At 47.1% G+C, this 21,584-nt stretch overlaps 1 protein-coding gene across 1 annotated transcript in view; it reads right to left on the bottom strand.

Moving 5' to 3' along the window:
- ADAMTS8 (ADAM metallopeptidase with thrombospondin type 1 motif 8) overlaps positions 1-21,303 on the bottom strand; it is a 34,620-nt gene extending 13,317 nt beyond the window's left edge. Inside the window, exon 1 of the mRNA XM_081889779.1 lies at positions 20,126-21,303. Coding sequence (XP_081745905.1) covers positions 20,126-20,782 — 657 coding nt within the window. The 5' untranslated portion in view covers positions 20,783-21,303. The remainder of the gene's footprint in view (positions 1-20,125) is intronic.
- Between the last annotated feature and the right edge of the window lie 281 nt (positions 21,304-21,584).

Here is a 21,584-nt window from a genome sequence, read left to right as displayed (position 1 = left end):
CTTGGCCTCTCAAGGTAGGGTTGGGAGAGAACCCTGCCTGAAACTCTGGAGACTTGCTGTCAGACATTGTAGACCAGCGATTGCCCATGTGTTCTGAAGACATCACAGTCTACAGTTCCTACTGGCCATGGTGGCTGGGGCTGATGGGCATTGTAGTCCAACACCTCTGGAGGACACCATGTTGGCTACACATGGTGTTGGTTGGCATCCATTTGTCTTGGGAAACAATGGAGGTGTGTGCCTTTGGGGGTGAAATCAAACTGTTGGAAGGTCACAGCGTCTGCTGTGGCTGTAGAGACCAGAGGTCTGCAACCTAAGGCCCACGGGCTGGATATGAGGGGAATCCGTGTTTTTTTCCTCATGGCACGGGCACCGTTCCCCCCTGCTGACATCTCCCCCCTGTTCCCTCACTGTGGCGGAACCTCCCCCTCCTCCAGGTGTAGCAAATCACTGGCCAATCGCCTGCTAAGGTTTGAGACCCTGGCCAATGGGTGAGCAGCGGCTGAGCGTGGCCAAGAGGAGGAAGGGGGCTGGGCTGAGCTGGCCGACCGCATTTCCAGCAGCCCCTTGTGGGAGCAAGCTGTTTGCCCCCACTGCTTGTGCCCCCACTGCTTCTGCCAAGTGCGGCTCCTGTGCCTGCCCTTGCGAGTGGCAGAGGCTGTTGTTGCCGTCGTTGGAGGAATGAGCAGCCCTAAAGCAGCCCTTTTGGGCTGCTCATTCTTCCTCTGCCACTGCTGCCACCAGCCTCTGCCTCTTGGCAGAACACTAGGTAGGCAGGGGGACAAGGAGGGACTGGGGGGGGGGAGAGAGAGAAGCCCCTCCCGTCGTGTGCACGTGTGCACACACATGCACTCCAGCCCACCAGGAGGTTTGTGGTGAAGTGAACCGCCCCCCCCCCGAAAAGCTTGCCGACCCTGGTAGAGACTGATGTGGGAGAGATAGGTTTTGTTGCAGCTGGGGCAGATGAAGCTGCAGATGCACCACAGCATTTCTTCTCTCTGCACTTCTCCTTGTAGTCATTCCTCCTCTGGGCACTGCTATGGATGCACAACCTGACTGCCTGTCTCCAGGCACTGTAGTCGTGTGCAAGGGATTCCCACATGGCGGGGTTGATGTTGCCAGTTGTTGTTATGTTTGCAGACATCTTTGTAACACAGAGTTGATCTGCCAACAGTCCTGGTGCCTGAAGCCAGCTCTCCTAAGGTCATGTCCTTGGGGATCCTGCCATATTCCATTCTGAGGACACGACCAAGCCAGTGTAGATGTCACTGAGACAGGAGTGCAAACATGCTGGGAATGTAGGAGAATGTGGGAGAGCACATCTTTGTATAGAGTGACAATACTTATCTAGAAGGACCATCTATAAGGCAGCTTCCTATGCTCCTATCTGGTTGGCCAATGGATCAGATGGACCTTTGGTCAGATCTTTTCTTCTGCAACTTTTTCAAAGAGGCTGACTCCAATGAGTACTATGGCAAGCCTTGCCTTTGTGAGATGTAGGCGATACACACCAATGACACATTTCTGAATGGGATGTCTTCCTACACAGACCATTTGCGTATGCTCTTGAGACTTCACCCTGCAGCACCTCCTGCTCGGGTAAACGAGACAGTGGGGAAATGACCTCATATATCAGACACTCCAGCTATGTTTAAGTCAGATGTTAACATCTTATCAGAATTCTGGCTTCTTTTGGCACTGGCTCACGGAACCGTCTTCATGATAGAAAAATGCAAGCGTTACACAACGACGCGGCTATTGAGAAACAGCAAACGGCCCCTGCATTCCCAGACGTGCTTCCCTGTGTCAGCTTCTTGCCTTTGTGACTTCACCATAATTGTTCAATTAAGGCACACCAATAATACTTAGAAGCAACTGTGCAGACTGTGTTCTACTCCCTACTCCATGCACCTTCTCTGCCAACTGAAGTTAACACCAAAACAGAAGAGATTAGAACATTGGGCCCAGTTCTTAAATAGCCAGTCTTGCTTTTGAATGAATGGTATCTGCTACCAGTCAGTGGATTATGATTGTGTAGGCCAGGGATGGGGAACCTGTGGCCATCCAGCTGTTGTTGGACTCCATCCCCCATCAGCACAGCCAACAGTCAGAGATGATAGGAGTGTCGGAGCTTCCATACAACCGAGCTGTAATAGCTCTCCTCCTCGTCGTATCTTTGGAATCCATCGACCTCTGTTCCGACAGTGATTAACAACCTAAGACTTTAATGAGGCTTCAGGCATGCTTCCCATTACGCAGAGTACCCGGACAGCAGACGGAGCCAGGAAATATGTGCTACATTGCTACCTTTATTTCTATCTACGCAGGACAGAAAAGAATATGCATCTGTTCTCTGTGAGAGACAGTGAACAACAGGAACAAAGAAACAGTAAACCAGTAACTTCAACATCCGTCTCCCGTGAGACTTCCAGCAGTCTGGAATGTCAACAGAGTCTTGTGACTCCAAAAACTGCATAGTGGCATAACAGAAATCTAACAAGGAGTTGGAGAGCCAAAGGTTAGCCAGCCCTGATGTGGTCTGCGGATGAATGCCTTTTCCTCCTCTGAAGTTCAAGTGCAGCTGGGTCTTTTGGTCAGGAGGCAAGCTGAAGGTGTTCAGAGGAAGGCCCTGACAGCCTCCCTCAGTGACATCATGTCCAGATGAAGGGAAGGCGGGAAGTCTGAGAACTTGACATCAACACATGGCAACAGATTAACCCTGGTTTGCCAGGCCAAGAGGATTCTGGTCTGTGGCCCAAATGCCTGTTATTCCTTTCACTAACCTGGTGAAACAGGAGGAAAGCCAGTGTCTGATCTGGAGGCTCCTGGTCTGAAAAAGTCCTAACATGTATTTCATCAGGCCCTTTTCAGAGGTTATGGCAGTCTGAATGTGGATACCATCTGGAGGAACCCAGACCATGTGGGGCCTCTCCATGTGATGGGCTGCTTGTGCAATGCTGACTATGCCTATGAAACTTTGCATCGTTAAAATGGACCTGAATTGTATGGCTCTTGCTACACACGAAGAGCCAATTTAGCAGCTGCATGGTTTGATTTCCCATAAGCAACCAGAACCCACCCCTAATATTGTATGAAGCTGCCCAAGGTCCCTAATGTATGGAGCAGAAAACAACACAACATATACTCAGGCTGTGTACACAACGTGCATTTAAATCACATGTCTTCTCCCAAATAATCCTGGGGACTCTTAATTTGTTAGGGATGCTGGGAATTGTAGCTATGTAAGAGATAAACTATGGCAGACAGGATTATTTGGGGGAACTCATGTGCTTTAAATGTATGGTGTGTGCACAGCAATAGAGAAAGGGCAAGTGTCCACACAGGCCACTGGTGTGGTTGCTGGTTATGTCCTTCCTGCTCTTTCCAGGCTGACAGTGGATAGCAATCACGTCACTGATGTCTCGTTACATAATCTGAGGCCCCTTTTCTCAGCACAGATCCTTTAATTTTTTTCTCCTCTTCTTATCCCCTGTCCTCCACCCATCCAGCAGCCCTGCATACAAATGCTCTGGCTCCTTATCCCTGCCTTGAATCCACAAACAAATAAAAAAGCTGGAAAGCAAAGATGTAAACTAAACTGAGCAAACAGCTATTTGATGAAGATTATGAGGTCAGGTCCACTTGTTCCGCCATCTGGTGTCTATTTACACCCTTTCCCTCAGCTCTTTTCTCTTTCAGGAGGGGAACAAAGAAGTTCGGCTGGCCCCAGAGTGAGAGAACAGCCACCTGGGTAAAGAAGCCCCTTGGGCTGGTGATGGAAGGGACATTTCACTAGGCTGGACTCTTGAGGAGTTGGATTCAAGACAGGTTGGCCCTGTTTTCTCAACTGAAGACAGATCTGTTGCACAGGCTTTGAGCTTCACCAAAGGCAGGCAGAATTCCTCTTGCTTTCCACAGGTGAAAGCCACTCTTAAGCACTCAGTTGGAGCAGACGGCAATAGGGTTTTCTGTGGATTGCCATTTGTTCCGATTTAGAGCTAAAGAGTGGGTTTTCCCTTGGGAAAGGAGCAGGGTGAGGGGAAAACAGCTTGGACCCGTGCTTAGAAAGCATGGGTCAAGCAGAAAACTGCTCAGCCCCCATGCTTTCTAGGCACAGGACAAGGGGCAGTGTAGACAAGCCCTAACTGTCTCCAGCAACTTCTCCAAAGCTGGTTATTAATGGTCATGACGTCAGCCAGGTTGTCATTCTGCTTGCTAGTCTTGTTCCAGGTATTCTTCATCTGTCTTGCTCCTTACCACTTCCCTGCCTGCCTGCCAGCTTCCCAACCTCTTTGCTGCACCCTTCTTCCCAACCCTTTTGAGCTGACTTTTCCAGATTCATAGACCTCCAGGTTGATCCTGCCAGGATTTAAGGTAGTTGCTCAGGCCTGCAGGCAAAGATCTATGGGCTCATCCAAACTTTGATTTGTGTCGCGATTTGTAAGCACAAGTCTGTGATTTCTACGCACAGGTCTGAGTGGGGTTTTTGTTTTTTGGTCTCCTCAGGAAAACCTGCTGTTCACTGTTGAATCAGAACAAACGTCAATCAGTTTTTCTGTGGATCAGTGTTTGTTCCAATTCAGTGGTAAACAGTGGCAGTGTTTGGCAGAACAACAACCAAACAAAAACAAGAAACCCTGCTCAGACCCGTGTCTGGAAAGCATGGGCCTATGCTTACAAATCATGGCACAAATGGAAGTCTGGATGAGCCCTCTGTCTCTCTTCCCAAGCCACACACCCTTAAGTGGTTTTCCTGCCTAGAATGTATCCTCAAACTCTTGCTTCCCTGGATGGAGGACATAGAGGGGTGTGTGAGTGTGCATAGACTTTGCTTCTGCCCCACCCGCCACTGGCATGTGGGCCCAGGAAAGTTGCCCAGAAGGGAATATGGCTTTCGGGATGAGAAATATTGTGGGTAGGGAACCTATCTAGGCTACTATTGTCTGTTTCAACTGATGGAGTAGAGCTTTTTGCCACCACCTGCTACGTTTAGTTGGAGGTGCCAGAATTTGAACCTGGGACTTCCTACCTGCAAAGCATATGTTTTACCGCTTTCCTTCCTCGGTTGTCCCTCAGCTTCCCATGTGTTCAAACAATTGCAGCTCTTCACTGAAACCACTTAAAAGATGATGGAGGCAAAGGAATTGCAGCTTCCTCAGGACCACCCAAAGAGTGTTTGAGCTGCGTTTGACCTTGAACTTTGGGTCAGAGTCTAATTTAAAATGTCACCATTTGATTCTTTTAACAGAAATCCACTTGTAACAATAATAACGGAACTATTATAGTGACTCAGTTGCACCTGATTAACAATCTACAGTGCAGAGATTCTCCACAAAGCATGACTCACTGAACTGTATTCATATCCTTGGCATTCACTTGGACCCCTGTGTAAAACAGAGTGGAAATAATCCACTTGGCACTTCTGTGTAGCTTAGAGCTTGCTGATGACTCTTGGTTGAAATATTCAGTTAAATATGTCTATTGTTTTGGTCCAGTCAGAGGGCAAATATTTAGCATGAATAAGGTGCCAGGTTCAGCCTCTGATAACTCCAATTAAAGAGTCTAAAGTAGCTAGGGAAGAAGCTAAGCTAGGAAACACTTTTGTTGGTGTGTACAGAAATACATAATCAGAGGTGTCAATCCTGGATAAAGCTGAGGAGGAAATGGGTTCTATTAATTTCCATCCTGCAGAACTGATTGGCTAGACTTTATGACACAACACACAATGGCCAGCTTTTGTGACATCATGGAGCTAGCATATGCTGACTGATTAGTTTTTTCTGATGTCATGGAGCCATCTCTCCCCACGCACGATTCTCTAGAGTAGTTTCTCAAGGAAGAAGAGAAAGGGGAAAGAAGAAATTGAACAAAACCTAGTAGGAGAAACCCAGTTGAGTCTACCCTTGATTGAAAACACAGGCTTGTGTTGGTACATGTCAAGCATGTTCAGGGTACACTTCCAAAGTGTGGCTGCGTCAACATATTTTCAAACCTATCTAAAAGCTCATTAGGGAGTCAGAACTGGCTGCAGCTCCATTGTGTGTACACTCAGAACCATTTCACAACTTGCACAGTATCAAATCCAGGTTTGCCATCAGGTGCACGCTCAGTTGGGAACTGCAGCCAATCTTGGCTCCCCACGGAGTGCATTGTGCTACACATTGCATTTTTGGAGTGTACAACAAATGCATTGTAAGCGCACAAATAAGAAAAGCAAAGTGAGAAGAATCAGCTCCAAGGAGGAAGAATCAACGCTCCGCTGGTGCCTTGCGGTGGAGACACTATCAGGTCAGATTGTGTCTGAGGGAAGGCCTGACCACAGTAGCTGGCCACACAGAACAGACTCAAGAGGCACCGTCCGGGAGCTAGTGGTGCAAAGCTAATAAGAGTCAGCTTGTTGGGAATCATTTGCCTTGGGGAAAGGGGAGTGAAGCCGGCGGCCTGTGCTGTTTACCAGACTATCAGCAGAATTCCTGGTAGTTTCTGCAAGGGCCTTGGCTCCCATCTCAAATATAGCACCTCCGTTGGCGGTTTAAAGTGCGAGCCAGGAATTTCCTTGCACAAAGCCAAGTGGCAGTCAAAGGATGCTGCAGGCAGTGTTTGGGCATTGGATAGCTGGAGAGGGGCTGAATCACCCCACTCCTTGGCTTCCTCCTTCCCTTCTCCCCCATTGGGACTGCACCCACATTTCATTTCCCCAAGATCTTTCTCCACCTCTTTGTCTTGCCTCTTAAAACAAATCCCTTCTCCCTTTCTCTCCTGCATTCTTTCACCTTCTCATTTCATCTTTACAATTTCAATCATTTCAGACCTGCACTGAGGGGCTGTAGCTTTGCATGCAAAAGGTCCCAGGTTCAGTCCTTGGCTTCTTCAGGTAGGACTGGGAGAGAGACTCCTTGTCTTAAGTCCTGGAGCGCCACTGCTAGTCAGTGTAGACCAGGGATAGTCAACCTTTTTATACCTTCCGCCCACTAATGCATCTTTCTGGATGGTAAAATTTCCTTACCGCCCACCAGTGCTCGATGGAAGGAGGATTCAGCTTGTGCCCTTGAACCCCCTGCTGCCCACCTAGAATCCTGAAATGCCCACTAGTGGGTGGTAGGGACCAGGTCGACAACCCCTGGTGTAGATAGTGCTGAGTTAGATGGACCACTGGTCTTATATGGTATAAGATAGATTTCCATTGTCGTGAGTTTGGGCTGTAGATTAGGCTGTACAATGCCCAAGTCCCTTCTAATTCCTGGATCCTGCAAAGGTTAAAATCAAAAGGGTTTAAATCATTATTGAAGGAGCTAGGCAAAGGCCATGATGACCCCTGCATGTGAGTTGCTAGCATAAGAAAGCTAGAAAGCTTCTGGGTGGGCCCTTTCCCTCTCTTGGCTGGTAGTGAGAAGCTCAATAGCCAGTGTGTGAGAGAGAGCTGGGCTCTAAGCAGGCTGCAGGCAGAAGCCTGAGAAGGAGAGTAATGCTTGATTTCTGCTTGAAGCCAAGGCTGTAGCTATGGAAGAAGCAATACTGAACCTTCTAGGGTGTTGATGCTGTGAGCCCCTCCATCTTTGGCTCAGGTTGTATATATGTGTAAATAAGCCATTTACCCGAAGTCCCTACTGTCCCTTATTCCAAGGAAGCTGAACCCTGGGCAAGTGCCTGGAAGCACTGGATCAGCTTTCCATGACAAGTTACTAGGAAGAAAGAAGTGGAGGGAGAAAAGGTAAGATTTAGCAAGGTCCAAAGTCACACTCTTTGATATGTTCAAAGTTCAATTGCAGGAAATTAATGGATTTCTAGGAGCATTTGCTGCATTTAGTTTTGATAATTGGTCTTTTTTGTAATTTTGTTTTGATTTGGTATCACAGTGCTTTAAATGTATGCCATGATTGTGGCCAATGCCCAGTTGTAATCCAAACAACAACCCTGTAGAATATGTCAGCATTGTTATCTCTCAGGTTGCAGATTAGGGCTAGGGGAGTAAGACCAAGGGAGAGTGGCTTGTCTGCAATCACTGAGTAAGTATTTTTAAGTTAATAGCTGAACAAAAACTTTGTTGTTGTTTAGTCGTTTAGTCGTGTCCGACTCTTCGTGACCCCATGGACCAGAGCATGCCAGGCACTCCTGTCTTCTACTGCCTCCCACAGTTTGGACAGACTCATGTTTGTAGCTTCAAGAACACTGTCCAACCATTTCGTCCTCTGTCGTCCCCTTCTCCTTGTGCCCTCCATCTTTCCCAACATCACAGTCTTTTCCATTGAGTCTTCTCTTCTCATGAGGTGGCCAAAGTATTGGAGCCTCAGCTTCACTATCTGTCCTTCAAGTGAGCACTCAGGGCTAATTTCCTTAAGAATGGATGTGTTTGATCTTCTTGCAGTCCATGGGACTCTCAAGAGTCTCCTCCAGCACCATAATTCAAAAGCATCAATTCTTCGGCGATCAGCCTTCTTTATGGTCCAGCTCTCACTTCCATACATCACTAGAACAAAAACTTAATTGATTCTAATTTGCTTCAGTAGTCTCATATAAATCTTCTTTTCTGTGTGTCACTTTGAGACTTTGTTTGTGGGGGAGGAAAGCAATCAAATAATTAAATTTAACACCTGCCCTTCACCATGGCTTTTAGCAATTTAAAATTTAGAATTAAAAACAGTTAAAACAGGTGACAGGTATAGGGTGGGTCCTTAAAACACATTTCAGGTGTCAAACAACAGTATGGATTGAGCCCTCATTCCATCTTGTAGTATTTCGGCTCAAACATAGACCTCCTCATAAGCGAATTCCGTACTTGTGGGAGGAAAGTGGCATCCCTCCCTATGGCTGCTTTTCCATTTCCGGTGTCTGTCCCCTGCGATTGGATTTCATTTTTTAAAAAAGTGTTGGGAGAATCTTACGTGTTTTCCTTCTGCAGTGCCTGAGCTTGGCCCAGAGTCCTAGAAGGGAATTTAAAGCTATCTTATTACAGCAGGAATAAAGGGAGGCACAAAATGGGAAGCATATCTTGGCAAAAATCTCCCGCTGAGCAGGCGAGAGGAGGACCAGTTCCAAAACTTTTTGCTGCAACGATGGTTCCCTGGTTCCTCAAAAAATCTCGCTGGAAATCACCAGTGAGTCTTCAGAAACTGGGGCATACCTGTCCCTCATTCTCCCTGACCTAAATCCGGACTCTACCCTTATTTGCCTATCTGCATTGTATGCAACATGGTCCAGTGGACCTTTGCCATATCCCGTGAGCCACACACAGAAGCTGCTCCCCATAACTCATTTGGGGATTCTGTTCTGACCCTCCACTTAGGCATCCTTCCTCCAGATCATGTTTCCTGCCACAAGCAGAATGCTGGAGTCCCTGACTCTGTCCATTTAAAATATGTAGACCAGCTATTTGTAAGCTGGATGCCATCCAGTTGCTAGTATGGCGTAAAAGAGTAGAACCCTCTTCCCCACAGGGCGGCTGCCTGATTTATCTCTGCACTATCCATTGCTTGGGATTTGCCTCCTGCCATTTGTTGGGAGCGGGCAATTCTGTCCCACTAGGAGGAGACTGGTGTATTCAGTCACTTGAAACAATATTAGGTAGCCCCAGATGGCAGTGGCAAGGGCGTGGGTTGTCAGCACCCGGGGCAAGGCAAGTAATTTGTGCCCCCTAACCCATGGATTTGCACCCCCTACCCCGTGGATTTGCGCCCCTAACCCTAACCCCCAGATGTTGCGCCCGGTGCGGCCGGCCCCCCCTGCACCCCCCATGCTACGCCACTGCCAGATGGGGCTGTGTGCTGTGTGTCTATATGCATGAGTCAGGCACCGAACTGTGTCTGGAAAGCACAGTGCAAAAGGAAGTCTGGATGAGCCCTTACTCGTATGCCGTTTTGGGGTGAGAATGAGGCATGCATCATTAGACCTTATGCAGCACCTTGATGCATCAAATCAAAGGTCTGTCTACATCCAGCATCTTTTCTGCACAATGGCCAACAAGATGTCGCTGGGAAACCCACAAGTGAAAACGGAAAGCGGTATCCCCACTTCCAACAACTGGTTTACCCCTTGGGGCTGACTAGAGCTGCCAGACTCACCTTCTATGAATTTATCTGATCACTTTTTCAAACTAATGGATGGCAGGGAGTTCCATAATTGTGTTTAGTTGGACGTACCTCCTCATTGAACGTATCTCTTCCACCTATCAATCTCCCTGGGTGATTCTGAGTTCTGGTATTATGGCAGAATGAGAAAAAGCTCTCTAATGCACATGCATAATTCTACTAGATTGATTACATCACCTGCTTCTTACCTTTCTTTTTCTGAACTAAAATGTCCCAATTACTGTAGCCTCTCCTCATAGGCCAGACACTGCAGCCCCCTTGATAATCTCAGTTCCCCCTTTCCTGCCCCCTTTTTGAGTATCCTTTTTGAGAGGTTCAATTTTTTTGAGTATCCTTTTTGAGAGGTTCAATTTTTATGGGAGTTGGGGGAAGGAGTGTGTGTCCTCCATCAAAGTCTTAGGAAACACTGACACACAGGGGACATTTCACAATGAATTCTGAAGCAACGTCACCTGTTTCTTTTCAGCGTGGGACATGAGCAATTGTTTGACAACCTGATAACCATAATACTATTCCAGGGCTGGCCTGCTTTCCTCCCAGCCCTTGGAAACCACTCACGCTGGGTCCTCAGCCATCGCCTCCAGAATAACAATGTTCACTTGTGTGGCGCGTTTTTCATACCAGAGTGCTTCATAATCAGCAGTTGTTTTGCCAATGTTTGCTCTAGAGGAGGACTGTGGCAGCTGTTTAGCATTACATAGAAGGTAGAGGAGGAAGTGGAGAAGAATCCTGCAGTCCACTGTGTGTGTGTGTGTGTGTGTGTGTGTGTGTGTGTGTGTTGCAGACTTGGAAAGAGCCCTACAGCTTTTGTGTGGAGATACGTTTCAGAATCTGCATATTAACTCCTCAGGCTTATGGCTCCAAGCAGATACCAAACACAGTTCAAGCTGCTTTGCATGAGAGCAAACATCTAGTCAGGTGCTTTGTTTTTTTTTTTTTTTTTAAATAATTTTTATTAAGATTTTCCAAATTAAAACAAATAACATCCAATTCATAAACTTTTTTCCAATATCCAGGACTTCCCCTCCCCACCCCCTCTTGTGTTCCAAATCTTCCAAAAAAACCAACAAATTCTTATTCCCAAAATACACTCATCCTCATTAACTTAATTTATCCAAATTTCCATCCCCTAAGGTCGATCTATTCCCTTCCACGAGTTCCCCCCTTTCAAATATAATACAAATAATAATAAAATAAAAACAAATAATAGTTTTACAACCTTTGGATTCCAAATTTCCCTCCCCTCTTTCCCTGTTGCATTCCTCCTATCCCTCCACTTCTAACTTCTTCCTGAAGATCCCACATTTCAATAAATCCACATCCCTCTGGTCCTTTACCGGCCTTTTTAAATTGCATGTGTCCAATCATAAAAGGGGTCTATCAATAAAAAGGGGGCCCATTTCTTCTATCCAGATTTTTATAACCAGGAGTAAAAACCCCAAATTTATATCCATAAGCTTGTCAAATCTGGATATCCCAAATGTTCCCACCCCAATTCTGTCCTATTCTTGTTATTTCTTTGTTCTTGCCAGTCCAATCTTAAAAGGGGTCTGTCAAAAAAGGGGCCCATTTCCTCTATCCAGACTTTTATAACCAGGAGTAATAACTCCAAATTTATATCCATAAGCTTGTCAAATCTGGATATCCCAAATGTTCCCACCCCAGTTCTGTCCCATTCTTGTTGTTTCCTTGTTCTTGTCAGTCCAGTCTTAGGAGGAGTCTATCAAAAAGGGGCCCATTTCTTCTATCCAGATTTTTGTAACCAGGAGTAAAAACTCCAAATTTGTAACCATAAGCTTGTCAAATCTGGATATCCCAAATGTTCCCACCCCAACTCTGTCCCATTCTTGTTGCTTCCTTGTTCTTGTCAATCATTCTCTTCCTTTTTACTTCCCTGTTCCCTCACAGAAATGTTCTTTTTCCAAAAGCTTCTAGTGTCTCTACAGAGGCTTGTTGTTCAAGAGCAAAACATTGCGTCATGTTCCTTTCAGTTTTGAACAGATAGATCCATTGTTCCCGGTAGAGTGAAACCCTCTGTAGACAAAATAATGCTCCATTTCTGCAGTTTCCCAGGAGATTAAAAGTTCCCTTCAACTGTTCATGTTTCCCGTCGAAAACACATGCAATATCCCTCAGCTCCTCTAGATGGATTACAATAACAATGTTCCCTTCCGGATCACGTCCACCAGTCCAAGTAACTTATAAATCCTTATTTGAAACAATTTATCTTCAATTTATAGCAAATGTAGCCGGCAAAGTCCTCATAACAAAGTCTCAGTTTTATTATTCCGTTTTGACAGCTCTTGACAGCTGTCAAAACCTCCGTTTCTCTTCTCCAGGCACTTTCACGGATCGCTCCAGGGGTTCGGGGGGGGGGGTTGCTTTTTGATACAAATTCCACTTTTCTCCTCCAGCTCAATCTTATAATTTTCCCTCGCGAAGTTGCAAGTTCAGCAAGATAAAGTTCCGCTCGATCTTAGTTATCCAGTCCTTTGTTTTGGCTCTTCTACAATTTAGGGGGGGGCTGACTTCCTTTTTTCCACCTCCCCCGTTCGCTCCCAATTTTTAAAAAATTTAGTTCTCTTTTTAGTCCATATTCCAATTACTCACGGGTTCTTCTTTTAGGTCCAAATTTTCAATAGAAGAAGTCAGCGCTCTCCGCCGGATGGCTCGCGGCTGCGCTCGGCAGGGATAGCAGAGGACTCAAAGCACCACGCTCCTCCCCGGCACCCGATCCACAGCCTTTAAAAAGGCTCTTCACGAGTCGGGAGGGCGCTAACGGTGCCAGCCGAGTCTCCATGTCCACGGCCTCCGTGGCCGTGGTTTTTACGGGTCCCCGCATCGCCGGTGCGGTAGGACCCAGCCCCTGCCGAGCAGGCTCCCTCCGGAGCTCGGAGGGGGCCCGCCATTCGGCGATGGCGCCGACCCGGAAGTCCTCTAGTCAGGTGCTTTGGAAGAGAGAAGGGCAAATACCTAAATCAGAATTGCAGAACTTGAGGCCTAGGGGCAAAATGTGCCCCCTGACTTCTCTGTTTGGCCATTGGGACTCTCCTCAGGTCACACTCTCTTACCCTGTTTCTTCCTTCCGTTTCCTTCCTGGAGTGTTTCTGCCGCTGTCCTTGAACTCTGATGATGCCTCTTTCTTGCCAGACTGGGACAGAGAGGGGTGTGTGTAGAAAGCAGCCTACTGCACAAAGGTGAAATGTATATTCATTGTTCCGCCCACTCCTGGAACCTTGATGATGGCAGAAGGTTGCCCAGGAGGGAGTGGTTCGGAAAAGGTTCCCCACCCCTGACCAAATGGAACTAGACCCTCATTTTGCTTATCCTTTGGGTTTCTTCCAAGGATGTAGTCAGACTCCAGATGCGGCCTGAGCTGAGCCTTGCAGATTGTGCCCCTCTCCATTATCTGTCTAAGCAGCTTGACCCCTCTGGGAGCCACATGTCAGTGGTGGGCAGGGCCAGAAGCCAAAGTGGGGGCAATGACAAACATACGTTTTCCCTTTGTGCAATGGATTATTGGGTCCTCTCTGAGTGTAGCTAGCGTATGACTCACTCTATCCAGAGCAGGGGACAGAGCAGCCTAGGCAACGATACAGAGCAGGAAGACACCATCTTTTTCGCTCTATAAGACGCACCAGCCCATAAGACACACCTAGTTTTTGGAGGAGGAAAACAAGGAAAAAAATATTCTGAATCTCAGAAGCCAGAACAGCCAGAGGGATCATTGTGCAGCGCAAGCAGCGATCCCTCTTGCTGTTCTGGCTTCTGGGATAGCTGCACGGCCTGCATTCGCTCCATAGGACGCACACACATTTCCCTTTACTTTTTAGGAGGGAAAAAGTGAGTCTTATAGAGCAAAAAATACGGTATCTTGTGATGGTTATTTGGGAGGTAAAACAGAAGCCACTCCCTCTTTGTCCATCTGTGTGAATCTGAGCTATTTCGGGGGCCTCCTCTACCACAATTAATGTCGGAAAACAACTTGCAAAGGACGCGCCTGACCTTTTAATGTTTAGTGATGAAAATGCGGCTGCAAGGATTGTAAGGAAGCCGAGTAAACATGGACCCTTCTGACTCAATGTTTCTGCGACATGTGTGTACCTTTTCAGGCAGACCAGACCGACACACACGTATTTCCCCTCCATCTAACCCCACCACCAGTGCCTTCAGAAACAGCTGTGGGCAAGTGATATACATGGATGTTTTTGTTTGGTTAGTCTTCCACAGGAGATTGGAATGATGTACTGCTGCTAATATAGGCCTCCTGAAATGTGAGGAAGATGGCAAAGGGCTTTCATTTAACACTATAGACTAGGGGAAGCCAATGTGGAGCCCTTCAGATGTTTGCTGCATTTCAGCTCCCATCATCCCTGACCACCGGCCATGATGGCTGGGGCTGGTGAGCGATAGAGCCCAACATCTGAAGGGCACAGCGTTGGCTATCCCTGCTTAGCTTTAAATGTGCTTAGCTATCATGGATTCCCTTCATGGAAGTCTGGAAAATATATCCCTGTAGCTGTTGTAGGCTAGCCCTCCACAGCCTGATGGGGAGCTACACAGCATTGCTTTCTCAGCTGTTATGACTTCTCCACAAAGCAGTCTTGGAAATTGTAGTTTGAGAGAGAGATAAGCCTTCTCCATTTGACATCTGTAGCCTGGAACAGCCTTCCCTGACCTGATGCGTTCCAGATGCCACCCAGCAGCGGCTGATGAGAGTAATAGTCCCAGGCATCTGGAGAGCATCAGGCCCTGCAGACCTGCACTCCATAGGTCAACCGCTTAGCACAGTATTTGAGTGTAGAGGGTGGTAGAGGGAGCAAGACTGGGGGCAGGTACCCAGCACCTGTTGCAAATGCCTAACCAATCCACACTATAAAGTTAAAGCACATCCAGTGCAGGGGTGTAGGAAGGGGGGTGCAGTACGCCCCGGGTGCCACCCTGATGAGGGGTGACAAAAGGGCCGGCGGCACTCACCACGGGGCCTGCAGCACGCATGAGCCACATGTCTTGGCACCTGCAGGCTCCGCACTGTCTGCTGGCTGCCTCCCCCTGTTAGGTACTGAAGTTCTCACCCTGGGCCAGCAGGGGGATACTGTAGATAGTTTTCACTCAAGTCCACATATGCAAATAGGGGATTGAAAGTGACGTTCAGTGATTGGATAGTTATAGAAAGTTGTTACAGTTGTGTTGTAGTGGAGCTCTATATAAGCAGGCTGGCTGAACCCCTCAGTTCAGTTCTGGCCTATGAATAAATAAGAGCTGTTTGAAGAATCGCTGTGTCGTCTGATATGTTCACCCACAACTTAACACCCCCCATCTGTAGGGTGGCTGAGGCCCCACGGCATGCCCAGTCCCTCCCTAAGGGCACCCCACACTCTGTGCCGTCCCTATGGATGCTGCGCGGCACCCATAGGGACAGGGCATGTGGTGCCCATAGGGAAGGTACAGGCCATGCTGTCCCTATGGGCAGTTCGCCTGGCTCCTATGGATGGTTCTCACTACCCCTGGGCACGCCGCCCCAGGTGCCCGAGATCCAGTGCACATTTAAAACACATGACTTTCCTCCAAAGAATCCTGGGAGCTGCTATTCTAACCTCACAGGACTACAATTCCCAGCACCCTTAACAAACTACAGTTCCCAGGGTTCATTGGGGGAAGTCATGTGTTTTAAATGTGTGTCTTTAAGTGTGTGATGTGGATCTGCCCCAAGGCTGTCTCTAACATCATCCCAAGTCTTTAAGGTCCAACAGGTGGAAACACACCTGAGCAAGATCCAAAATTCCCAGTGTGCAGAGGATTCCTATGACTATGTATGGACTGTGAAGGACTGTAAGGGTGGGGGGAGCTTCCAGATGGACATACTGTTCCCATTTGTTGCTTTGAGATCAGAATCCCAGGCTAGGAATACTGTGAAGCACATGGGTTTGGCCACTGCTTGGATGTGCAGCTGCATGGGACGTGATGTAAGCTGCTCTGAAAGGCAATCATAGCTGTCAACGTTTCCCTTTTTATAAGGGAAATTCCCTTATTCCGAATAGGAAAAGGAAAAAGTTGACAGCTATGAAGGCAATACTGTTAAGAAATTTAAGAAATCAGCACACTTGTGCCCAGCCCTGCTCAGGGATTCTAAGAAACAAAACAAAAACCAAAAACAAGTGCAGTTTTGAAACCAGAAGTTTAAATCAGTGCAGCTTTGAAAGGTTCAGCCCGCCATCTTGATTCAAAATGGCAAACAATTGTACCCAAACAGAGACAAAAACCTGATGCTTGTTCTCAGCAGTCATCATCCAAATATGGTTACAATATCTTAAGAAGTGTCTAAAGGCATAGCAAACAGACAAACAACTATCCAAAATAAATCACTTCTAGGGAAAAACAATTGTCGCTCAATGTCTTCCTATTTTGGGAAATCCATTGTATTTCTTTACTACTGTACAGATTTACGATTCATATTTTACCCAGTTTAGACATTCTACTGCTGTTGGCGAGATTCCCAGATCCGCATGACGTCTGGATATACGGGGGTTATTAGTATTACAGAGGTTTGGCACTGTAGCAGGGAGTCTATCGTCTGAGCCAGAGTTCAGCCTAGTGAGATGTCTACTGAAGCATTATGTATTCGTATAACACCATCCAACGTCCACCATTTTTCAAAGCGACATGGCAATTTTATATATTTATTTACTTACTTACTTTGCAAAATTAATATATCGCTTTCGTTTGTCACGAAACCTCCCAGCGGTTGACAAAAAATATTAAAATAAACAATGAAAGCAGATAAAATAAGTAAAACGCAAAAAAATTAAACCAGCAGTTAACTAAAAACTGATTAAAAGCACAGCAACATAGACACATCTCGATAGGCCTAATAAAAAATGTGTTAAGCAGGCACACAAACAAAGGAAAAATAGTAGAAGTGTCTGCCTGATATCAATAGGCAGGGAGTTCCAAAGTGCAAGTTATGGCAAGCTAAAGGAAGAATTTCTGAAATGTTTGGAATGGGTATTGTGCGTAAGACTGCCAGTTCTACAGATTGAAACTGCCGAGTAGGCACATAGGGGGTAAAGTGATTACATTAGTAAATAATAATAATAATAATAATAATAATAATAATAATAATAATAATAATATAGGTCCCTACCCTTAAGGATCCTGCAATTTTAACTCCAGTAATGGAGGACACAGCAGAGGGAAAAGGATGGGAGAAGGTGAAGAAGCAAGAGCAGCAGGACGACTGAAGAAAATGCAGTTCTGTGTACATAGCCTTCTTTGCAATTGGGGATAAGGATTAAAGGGTTAAGCCAAAGGCTTGAAATAAATCCTTTCTATAGGGAGATGATGGATGTAATTGACTCAGCTCTAGTCTTTCTCCAGACAAAGGACTAGAGTGTTATTTTTATCCCCACAGAATTGAAATCGTTTTGAAAAAGTGATAGCTGCTTGTGTCATATGTACAGCCATGCGGTTTTCACCTCAGGTAAATAGAGCTGGAAAGTTTTTTTCATTGTTTTAAAAAATCTGCAAAATCTGTTTGATCGAGAGCAAAAGTAGGATAAAGGAAAGTTACACTTGTACGTATGCTGTGTGTGTGTGTGTGTGGACACCATAGGAAGCAAAGTCTCTAACCGTTACAAACTTTTCTCTCTTCCTGCCCTAAGAGCCGAGGTTTCCTTAGTTCAGCAGTTCCATGTCATTTCTGCCAGCTGTTCATTGAGCACACATTCAGATTTGTTTGTTAGAAGGGTATATCGACCTGTGCCAAGCAACTATTATCCCTCGCTTTCCAAGGGTGCGTTTCCCAATCATTTCCCTCATCACAAAATGTCTGATTTGAGTGCAGTGGCGTAGCGTGGGGGGTGCAGGGGGGGCTGGCCGCACCGGACGCACATCTGGGGGTTAGGGTTAGGGGGCGCAAATCCACGAGTTAGGGGGTGCAAATCCACGGGTTAGGGGGTGCAAATGACTTGCCTTGCCCCGGGTGCTGACAACCCACGCTACGCCACTGGGGGAGGGTGGTTTGTTGCACAGAGCAATAACCAGCTTTATATGTGCAATCTGAGTTTGCTGGCATGTGGTTGAATCCCACCCCAAAAGAGCAAAAGTCTGGAAGAGACCAAAGTGCGATTCCACATGCACCCTGCCTATCATGGAAATGTTTCATACATCTTACTGGGTAATAAATATTCACATTTAACATTTCTGAAGTTCCACCTGCTATGCGCTGAAAGAAGGAGGTCTCCCGAATAAACCTGACTTGTACTGAGCCCATTCCTGCTATTAGCACCTCAGATAAAATGCTGTAACTTCCCCACTAGAAATGCAGGGACTGACGATGAACATGGCCCCCCGCAAATACTCTGTTAGCAGAACCTTTTGTAATGGCCCATGCACCTCTGTTCCCCTCTCCTTTTAATAGAACGTCCTTCATATAATTTCTGCTTAATTTCACCACTGTGAAAGCCACTGTCCTAGCAGAAGTTAGGATTTTCCTTGCACACAAGTTCCAGGGTAGAAACTTCCCTTTTAGAGCTAACAAAGCTGAGTAAGACTTTCACATGGTGAACATAAATTTACTGATGTAAATGGTACTTGTGAAATCTGTGGGTCTCCTGGTTCAAGTGGTTCTCTTCAACCACGGCTTGGGGGTGGGGGTGGGATGCAGCCCAAGAGAGAGGGAGGCTCCCACCAAAACATGACTTCTAGAACTTTTACTAATCTTATGTGGCTACTAATAGAAGACTGTGCCTCTTCCCCTTCTCCTACTAAACAAAGCCCCAACTCCCCCCCCCATTAGTCTCCAAAAGGTAGTATCAGGTACCAAATTAGTATACCAAAGAGGCAGACCTTACAATAATGAGGAACACAGATTAGCTTAATGGCTGTAATATCAAATTGCTTTACAGTTCTCATGTCATCAGCTGAGCATAGGCAAAGTATGCTGTGCTTGTTTCCCACAATAATTTTTTTTAAAAAAAATCCACAAAATACGTAGTTCAATTTTGCCTCTCTCTGGGCAAAATAATGCTTTGAAAAATAAATTTTCAAGCTTTCAAGTTCTGCAGCACACTTTACCAGGTACAAAGAAAACAATGAGTTAAAATACAGACGTTTCATCTCCACCGGACAAGGTGCAACTACATGTTACTGCAGACTCAGGCAGCTGCCAGAAATGTCATCTGGGTGTCAAGTTCCCTACCCCAAAGCCATAACATCTAGGAACATCCATGAACATGACTTCATCACACTGTGCAATATTCGATGATGTGAAGCTGGGGCGGGGAAATGCAGAACGTGATGACATCACATTGCGAGGGATGTGTTAATTGTGTGTTATGGGTGTGGGGCGGTGAGCAGGGGATAACTCTACCCAGAGATGCTGTTTAGCGGAAGTTCCTTGTTAACAAGTCTGCCCTTCTTTAGCAGTCTCAAAGAAGTGCGTTGTCCCACAACGACCCCGTGCATGGAGCATCATTCCCCCAGATGTTTTCCACTATGATCATTTTTGCTATCATGTGCCTTAAAGTGTTCACAGTGCTTCACAAGTGTTCTTCCCAGTAAGTAGCCCTGCAAAGTGGATCAGAATTATTATGGCCCTTACCCCGTAAAATTACAGACAGGAGGCTGAAAGACAGCAATGAACAAACCACACATTTAAAGCACATCACGCACACCCTGCAAGAATTCTGGGAAGGGTAGTTTGCTGGGGATTGTATCTGTGTGGGGTGAACCACAGTTCTCAAGATTCTTAGGGTATGTGTGTGCTTTAAATGTGCTTTGTATGTGTTGTGTGAACGCAACCAGAAGTTAATGTGCATTAAATGTATGTTGTCTACGCAGCCAGAAGTTGAAGGCAAGCGAGATTTGGAGAAGTACTGCTCAAGGTTCATGCTTTTACCATAACCTGCCCCTGACTGCATCACCCCAGATCTACCACCCCACCCACAGCTCGAAGATTCCCACTATTGGCATGCACTGCCCAACCTGCACCTGCTCTGAGCATCTAAAAGGAAGAGAAGGAGAGTTGAAGCGCTGCTTACCGTCAGGTCTTCCCCATAGAACTGGAGCATGGAGGCATCAGCCACCAGCAGGGTCTCCACATAGCGGGCTTCTGAGATGAACCTCTTGGTTCTGCTGGTGCCGTTGGACTCTGCTACCCGGGATTCCTCTTCTGGGATGTCCTCTCCAGCTTCTTTTGCCCACCCCCTCTTCTGGAGCTGGTGGGCCTGCAGCAGAGGATCTCCATTCTCATGACCTTGTGGGTGGATGACATATTTGTCTCCATCCACCAAGAAGGAGCCACGGATGCCCTGGCACAGGCTGACAGCCACCAGGGAGTCTGGCTGGGAGTTCACAGTCCCCGAGTAGAAGCAGCTCCGGAGCCCCACGTCCTCCTTAGCAAGGAGCTCCTTCCTACCCACGTGCTGGATCTTCAGCCCAGGTGCCAAGAAGCTGGCATCTGGCTCCAACTGCAGGACAAACTCCTTCCTGAAGGCTCGGATGGAGAAGGAAACCTGCCCTTCGCTTCCCGGAGGGACCATCCAGACTGGCACCACCCCCTGGGAGTCGCTGTCCTGGGTGGGCAGTGCCCAGGCATTGCCCAGCAGTCGCAAGACCAGCAGCAGAGGGAAGAAGAGCGTGCGGCCAGCGGCCAGCCTGCCAGCCGAGGGCTGCGGTGCTTGCAGAGAAAGGGGCATTGATGCTATCAGGGAGCCAGTGACGCGATGGGAAGAGCAGGCTCGGTTGAAGAAAGAGCAAAGTCCCCAGCTGTGTATGCTGCAAATTGGCAAGCCGCGATCCCCAGGGGAAAACTTGTGGCTTGAAATTGATAGGAGAGAGTGAACGAATTTGGGGTTTTAATGCCAGGTTTAGTCAGCAACAACTTGCCCAGCGTAGAGGGAGAATTGAGGGGGCGGGCGGGAAAATCCTTTTTCTCCCCAAAGGCTGGTTTGTGGGGTTCCTTCTGTTAATAGCTTCCAAAGGAGCTCTTGCACCTTTCCGGGCTAAAGATGCAGCAGCAAAGCGGGCTGTCCACTTGGAAAAAAGTGTGTCGAGTTGAAAGAGGCTGGGGCTGGGTGGGTGTTGGAATCCTGATTTCTCTCTCTCTCTCTGCCTGAGTTTCCCTCCCTTCCCTTCCTAAGAAGCTCTCTAGCTCTCTCCCTAGGCTGCTCCGCTCTCTCCCTGGGCTGCTTCTCCCCAAAGCCTTTGAAGCACCAAATCTGGCTGCAGAGTGCTCGGTATTTATACTTTTCTTCCCCCCTTGCTTTGACATAAGAGGTTTATTTTTGATCTCTCTCACTATTCCACATTCTCCCCTGAGACCTAGAGAGCAGCAGGAGGAGGAGGAATGAAAAGGGGGGGGGAGGGGAGGTTTTTGGATAGAACTTGAAGCCAATCAGGAGCTAGGAGGACACGCCTCTCTTGTTTAAGTGTCAACTCAAACATCCCCCCCCTTTTCTTATTCCCTTTGTGTTAACTCTTTCCAGGACTTTGATCACC

This window comes from Podarcis melisellensis (assembly GCF_964234715.1).
Source record: "Podarcis melisellensis genome assembly, chromosome: 15".
NCBI classification, from domain to species: Eukaryota; Metazoa; Chordata; class Lepidosauria; order Squamata; family Lacertidae; genus Podarcis; species Podarcis melisellensis.
The sequence above is the reverse complement of the archived record's forward strand: the minus strand, read 5'-3'. Positions and strand labels throughout refer to the sequence as shown.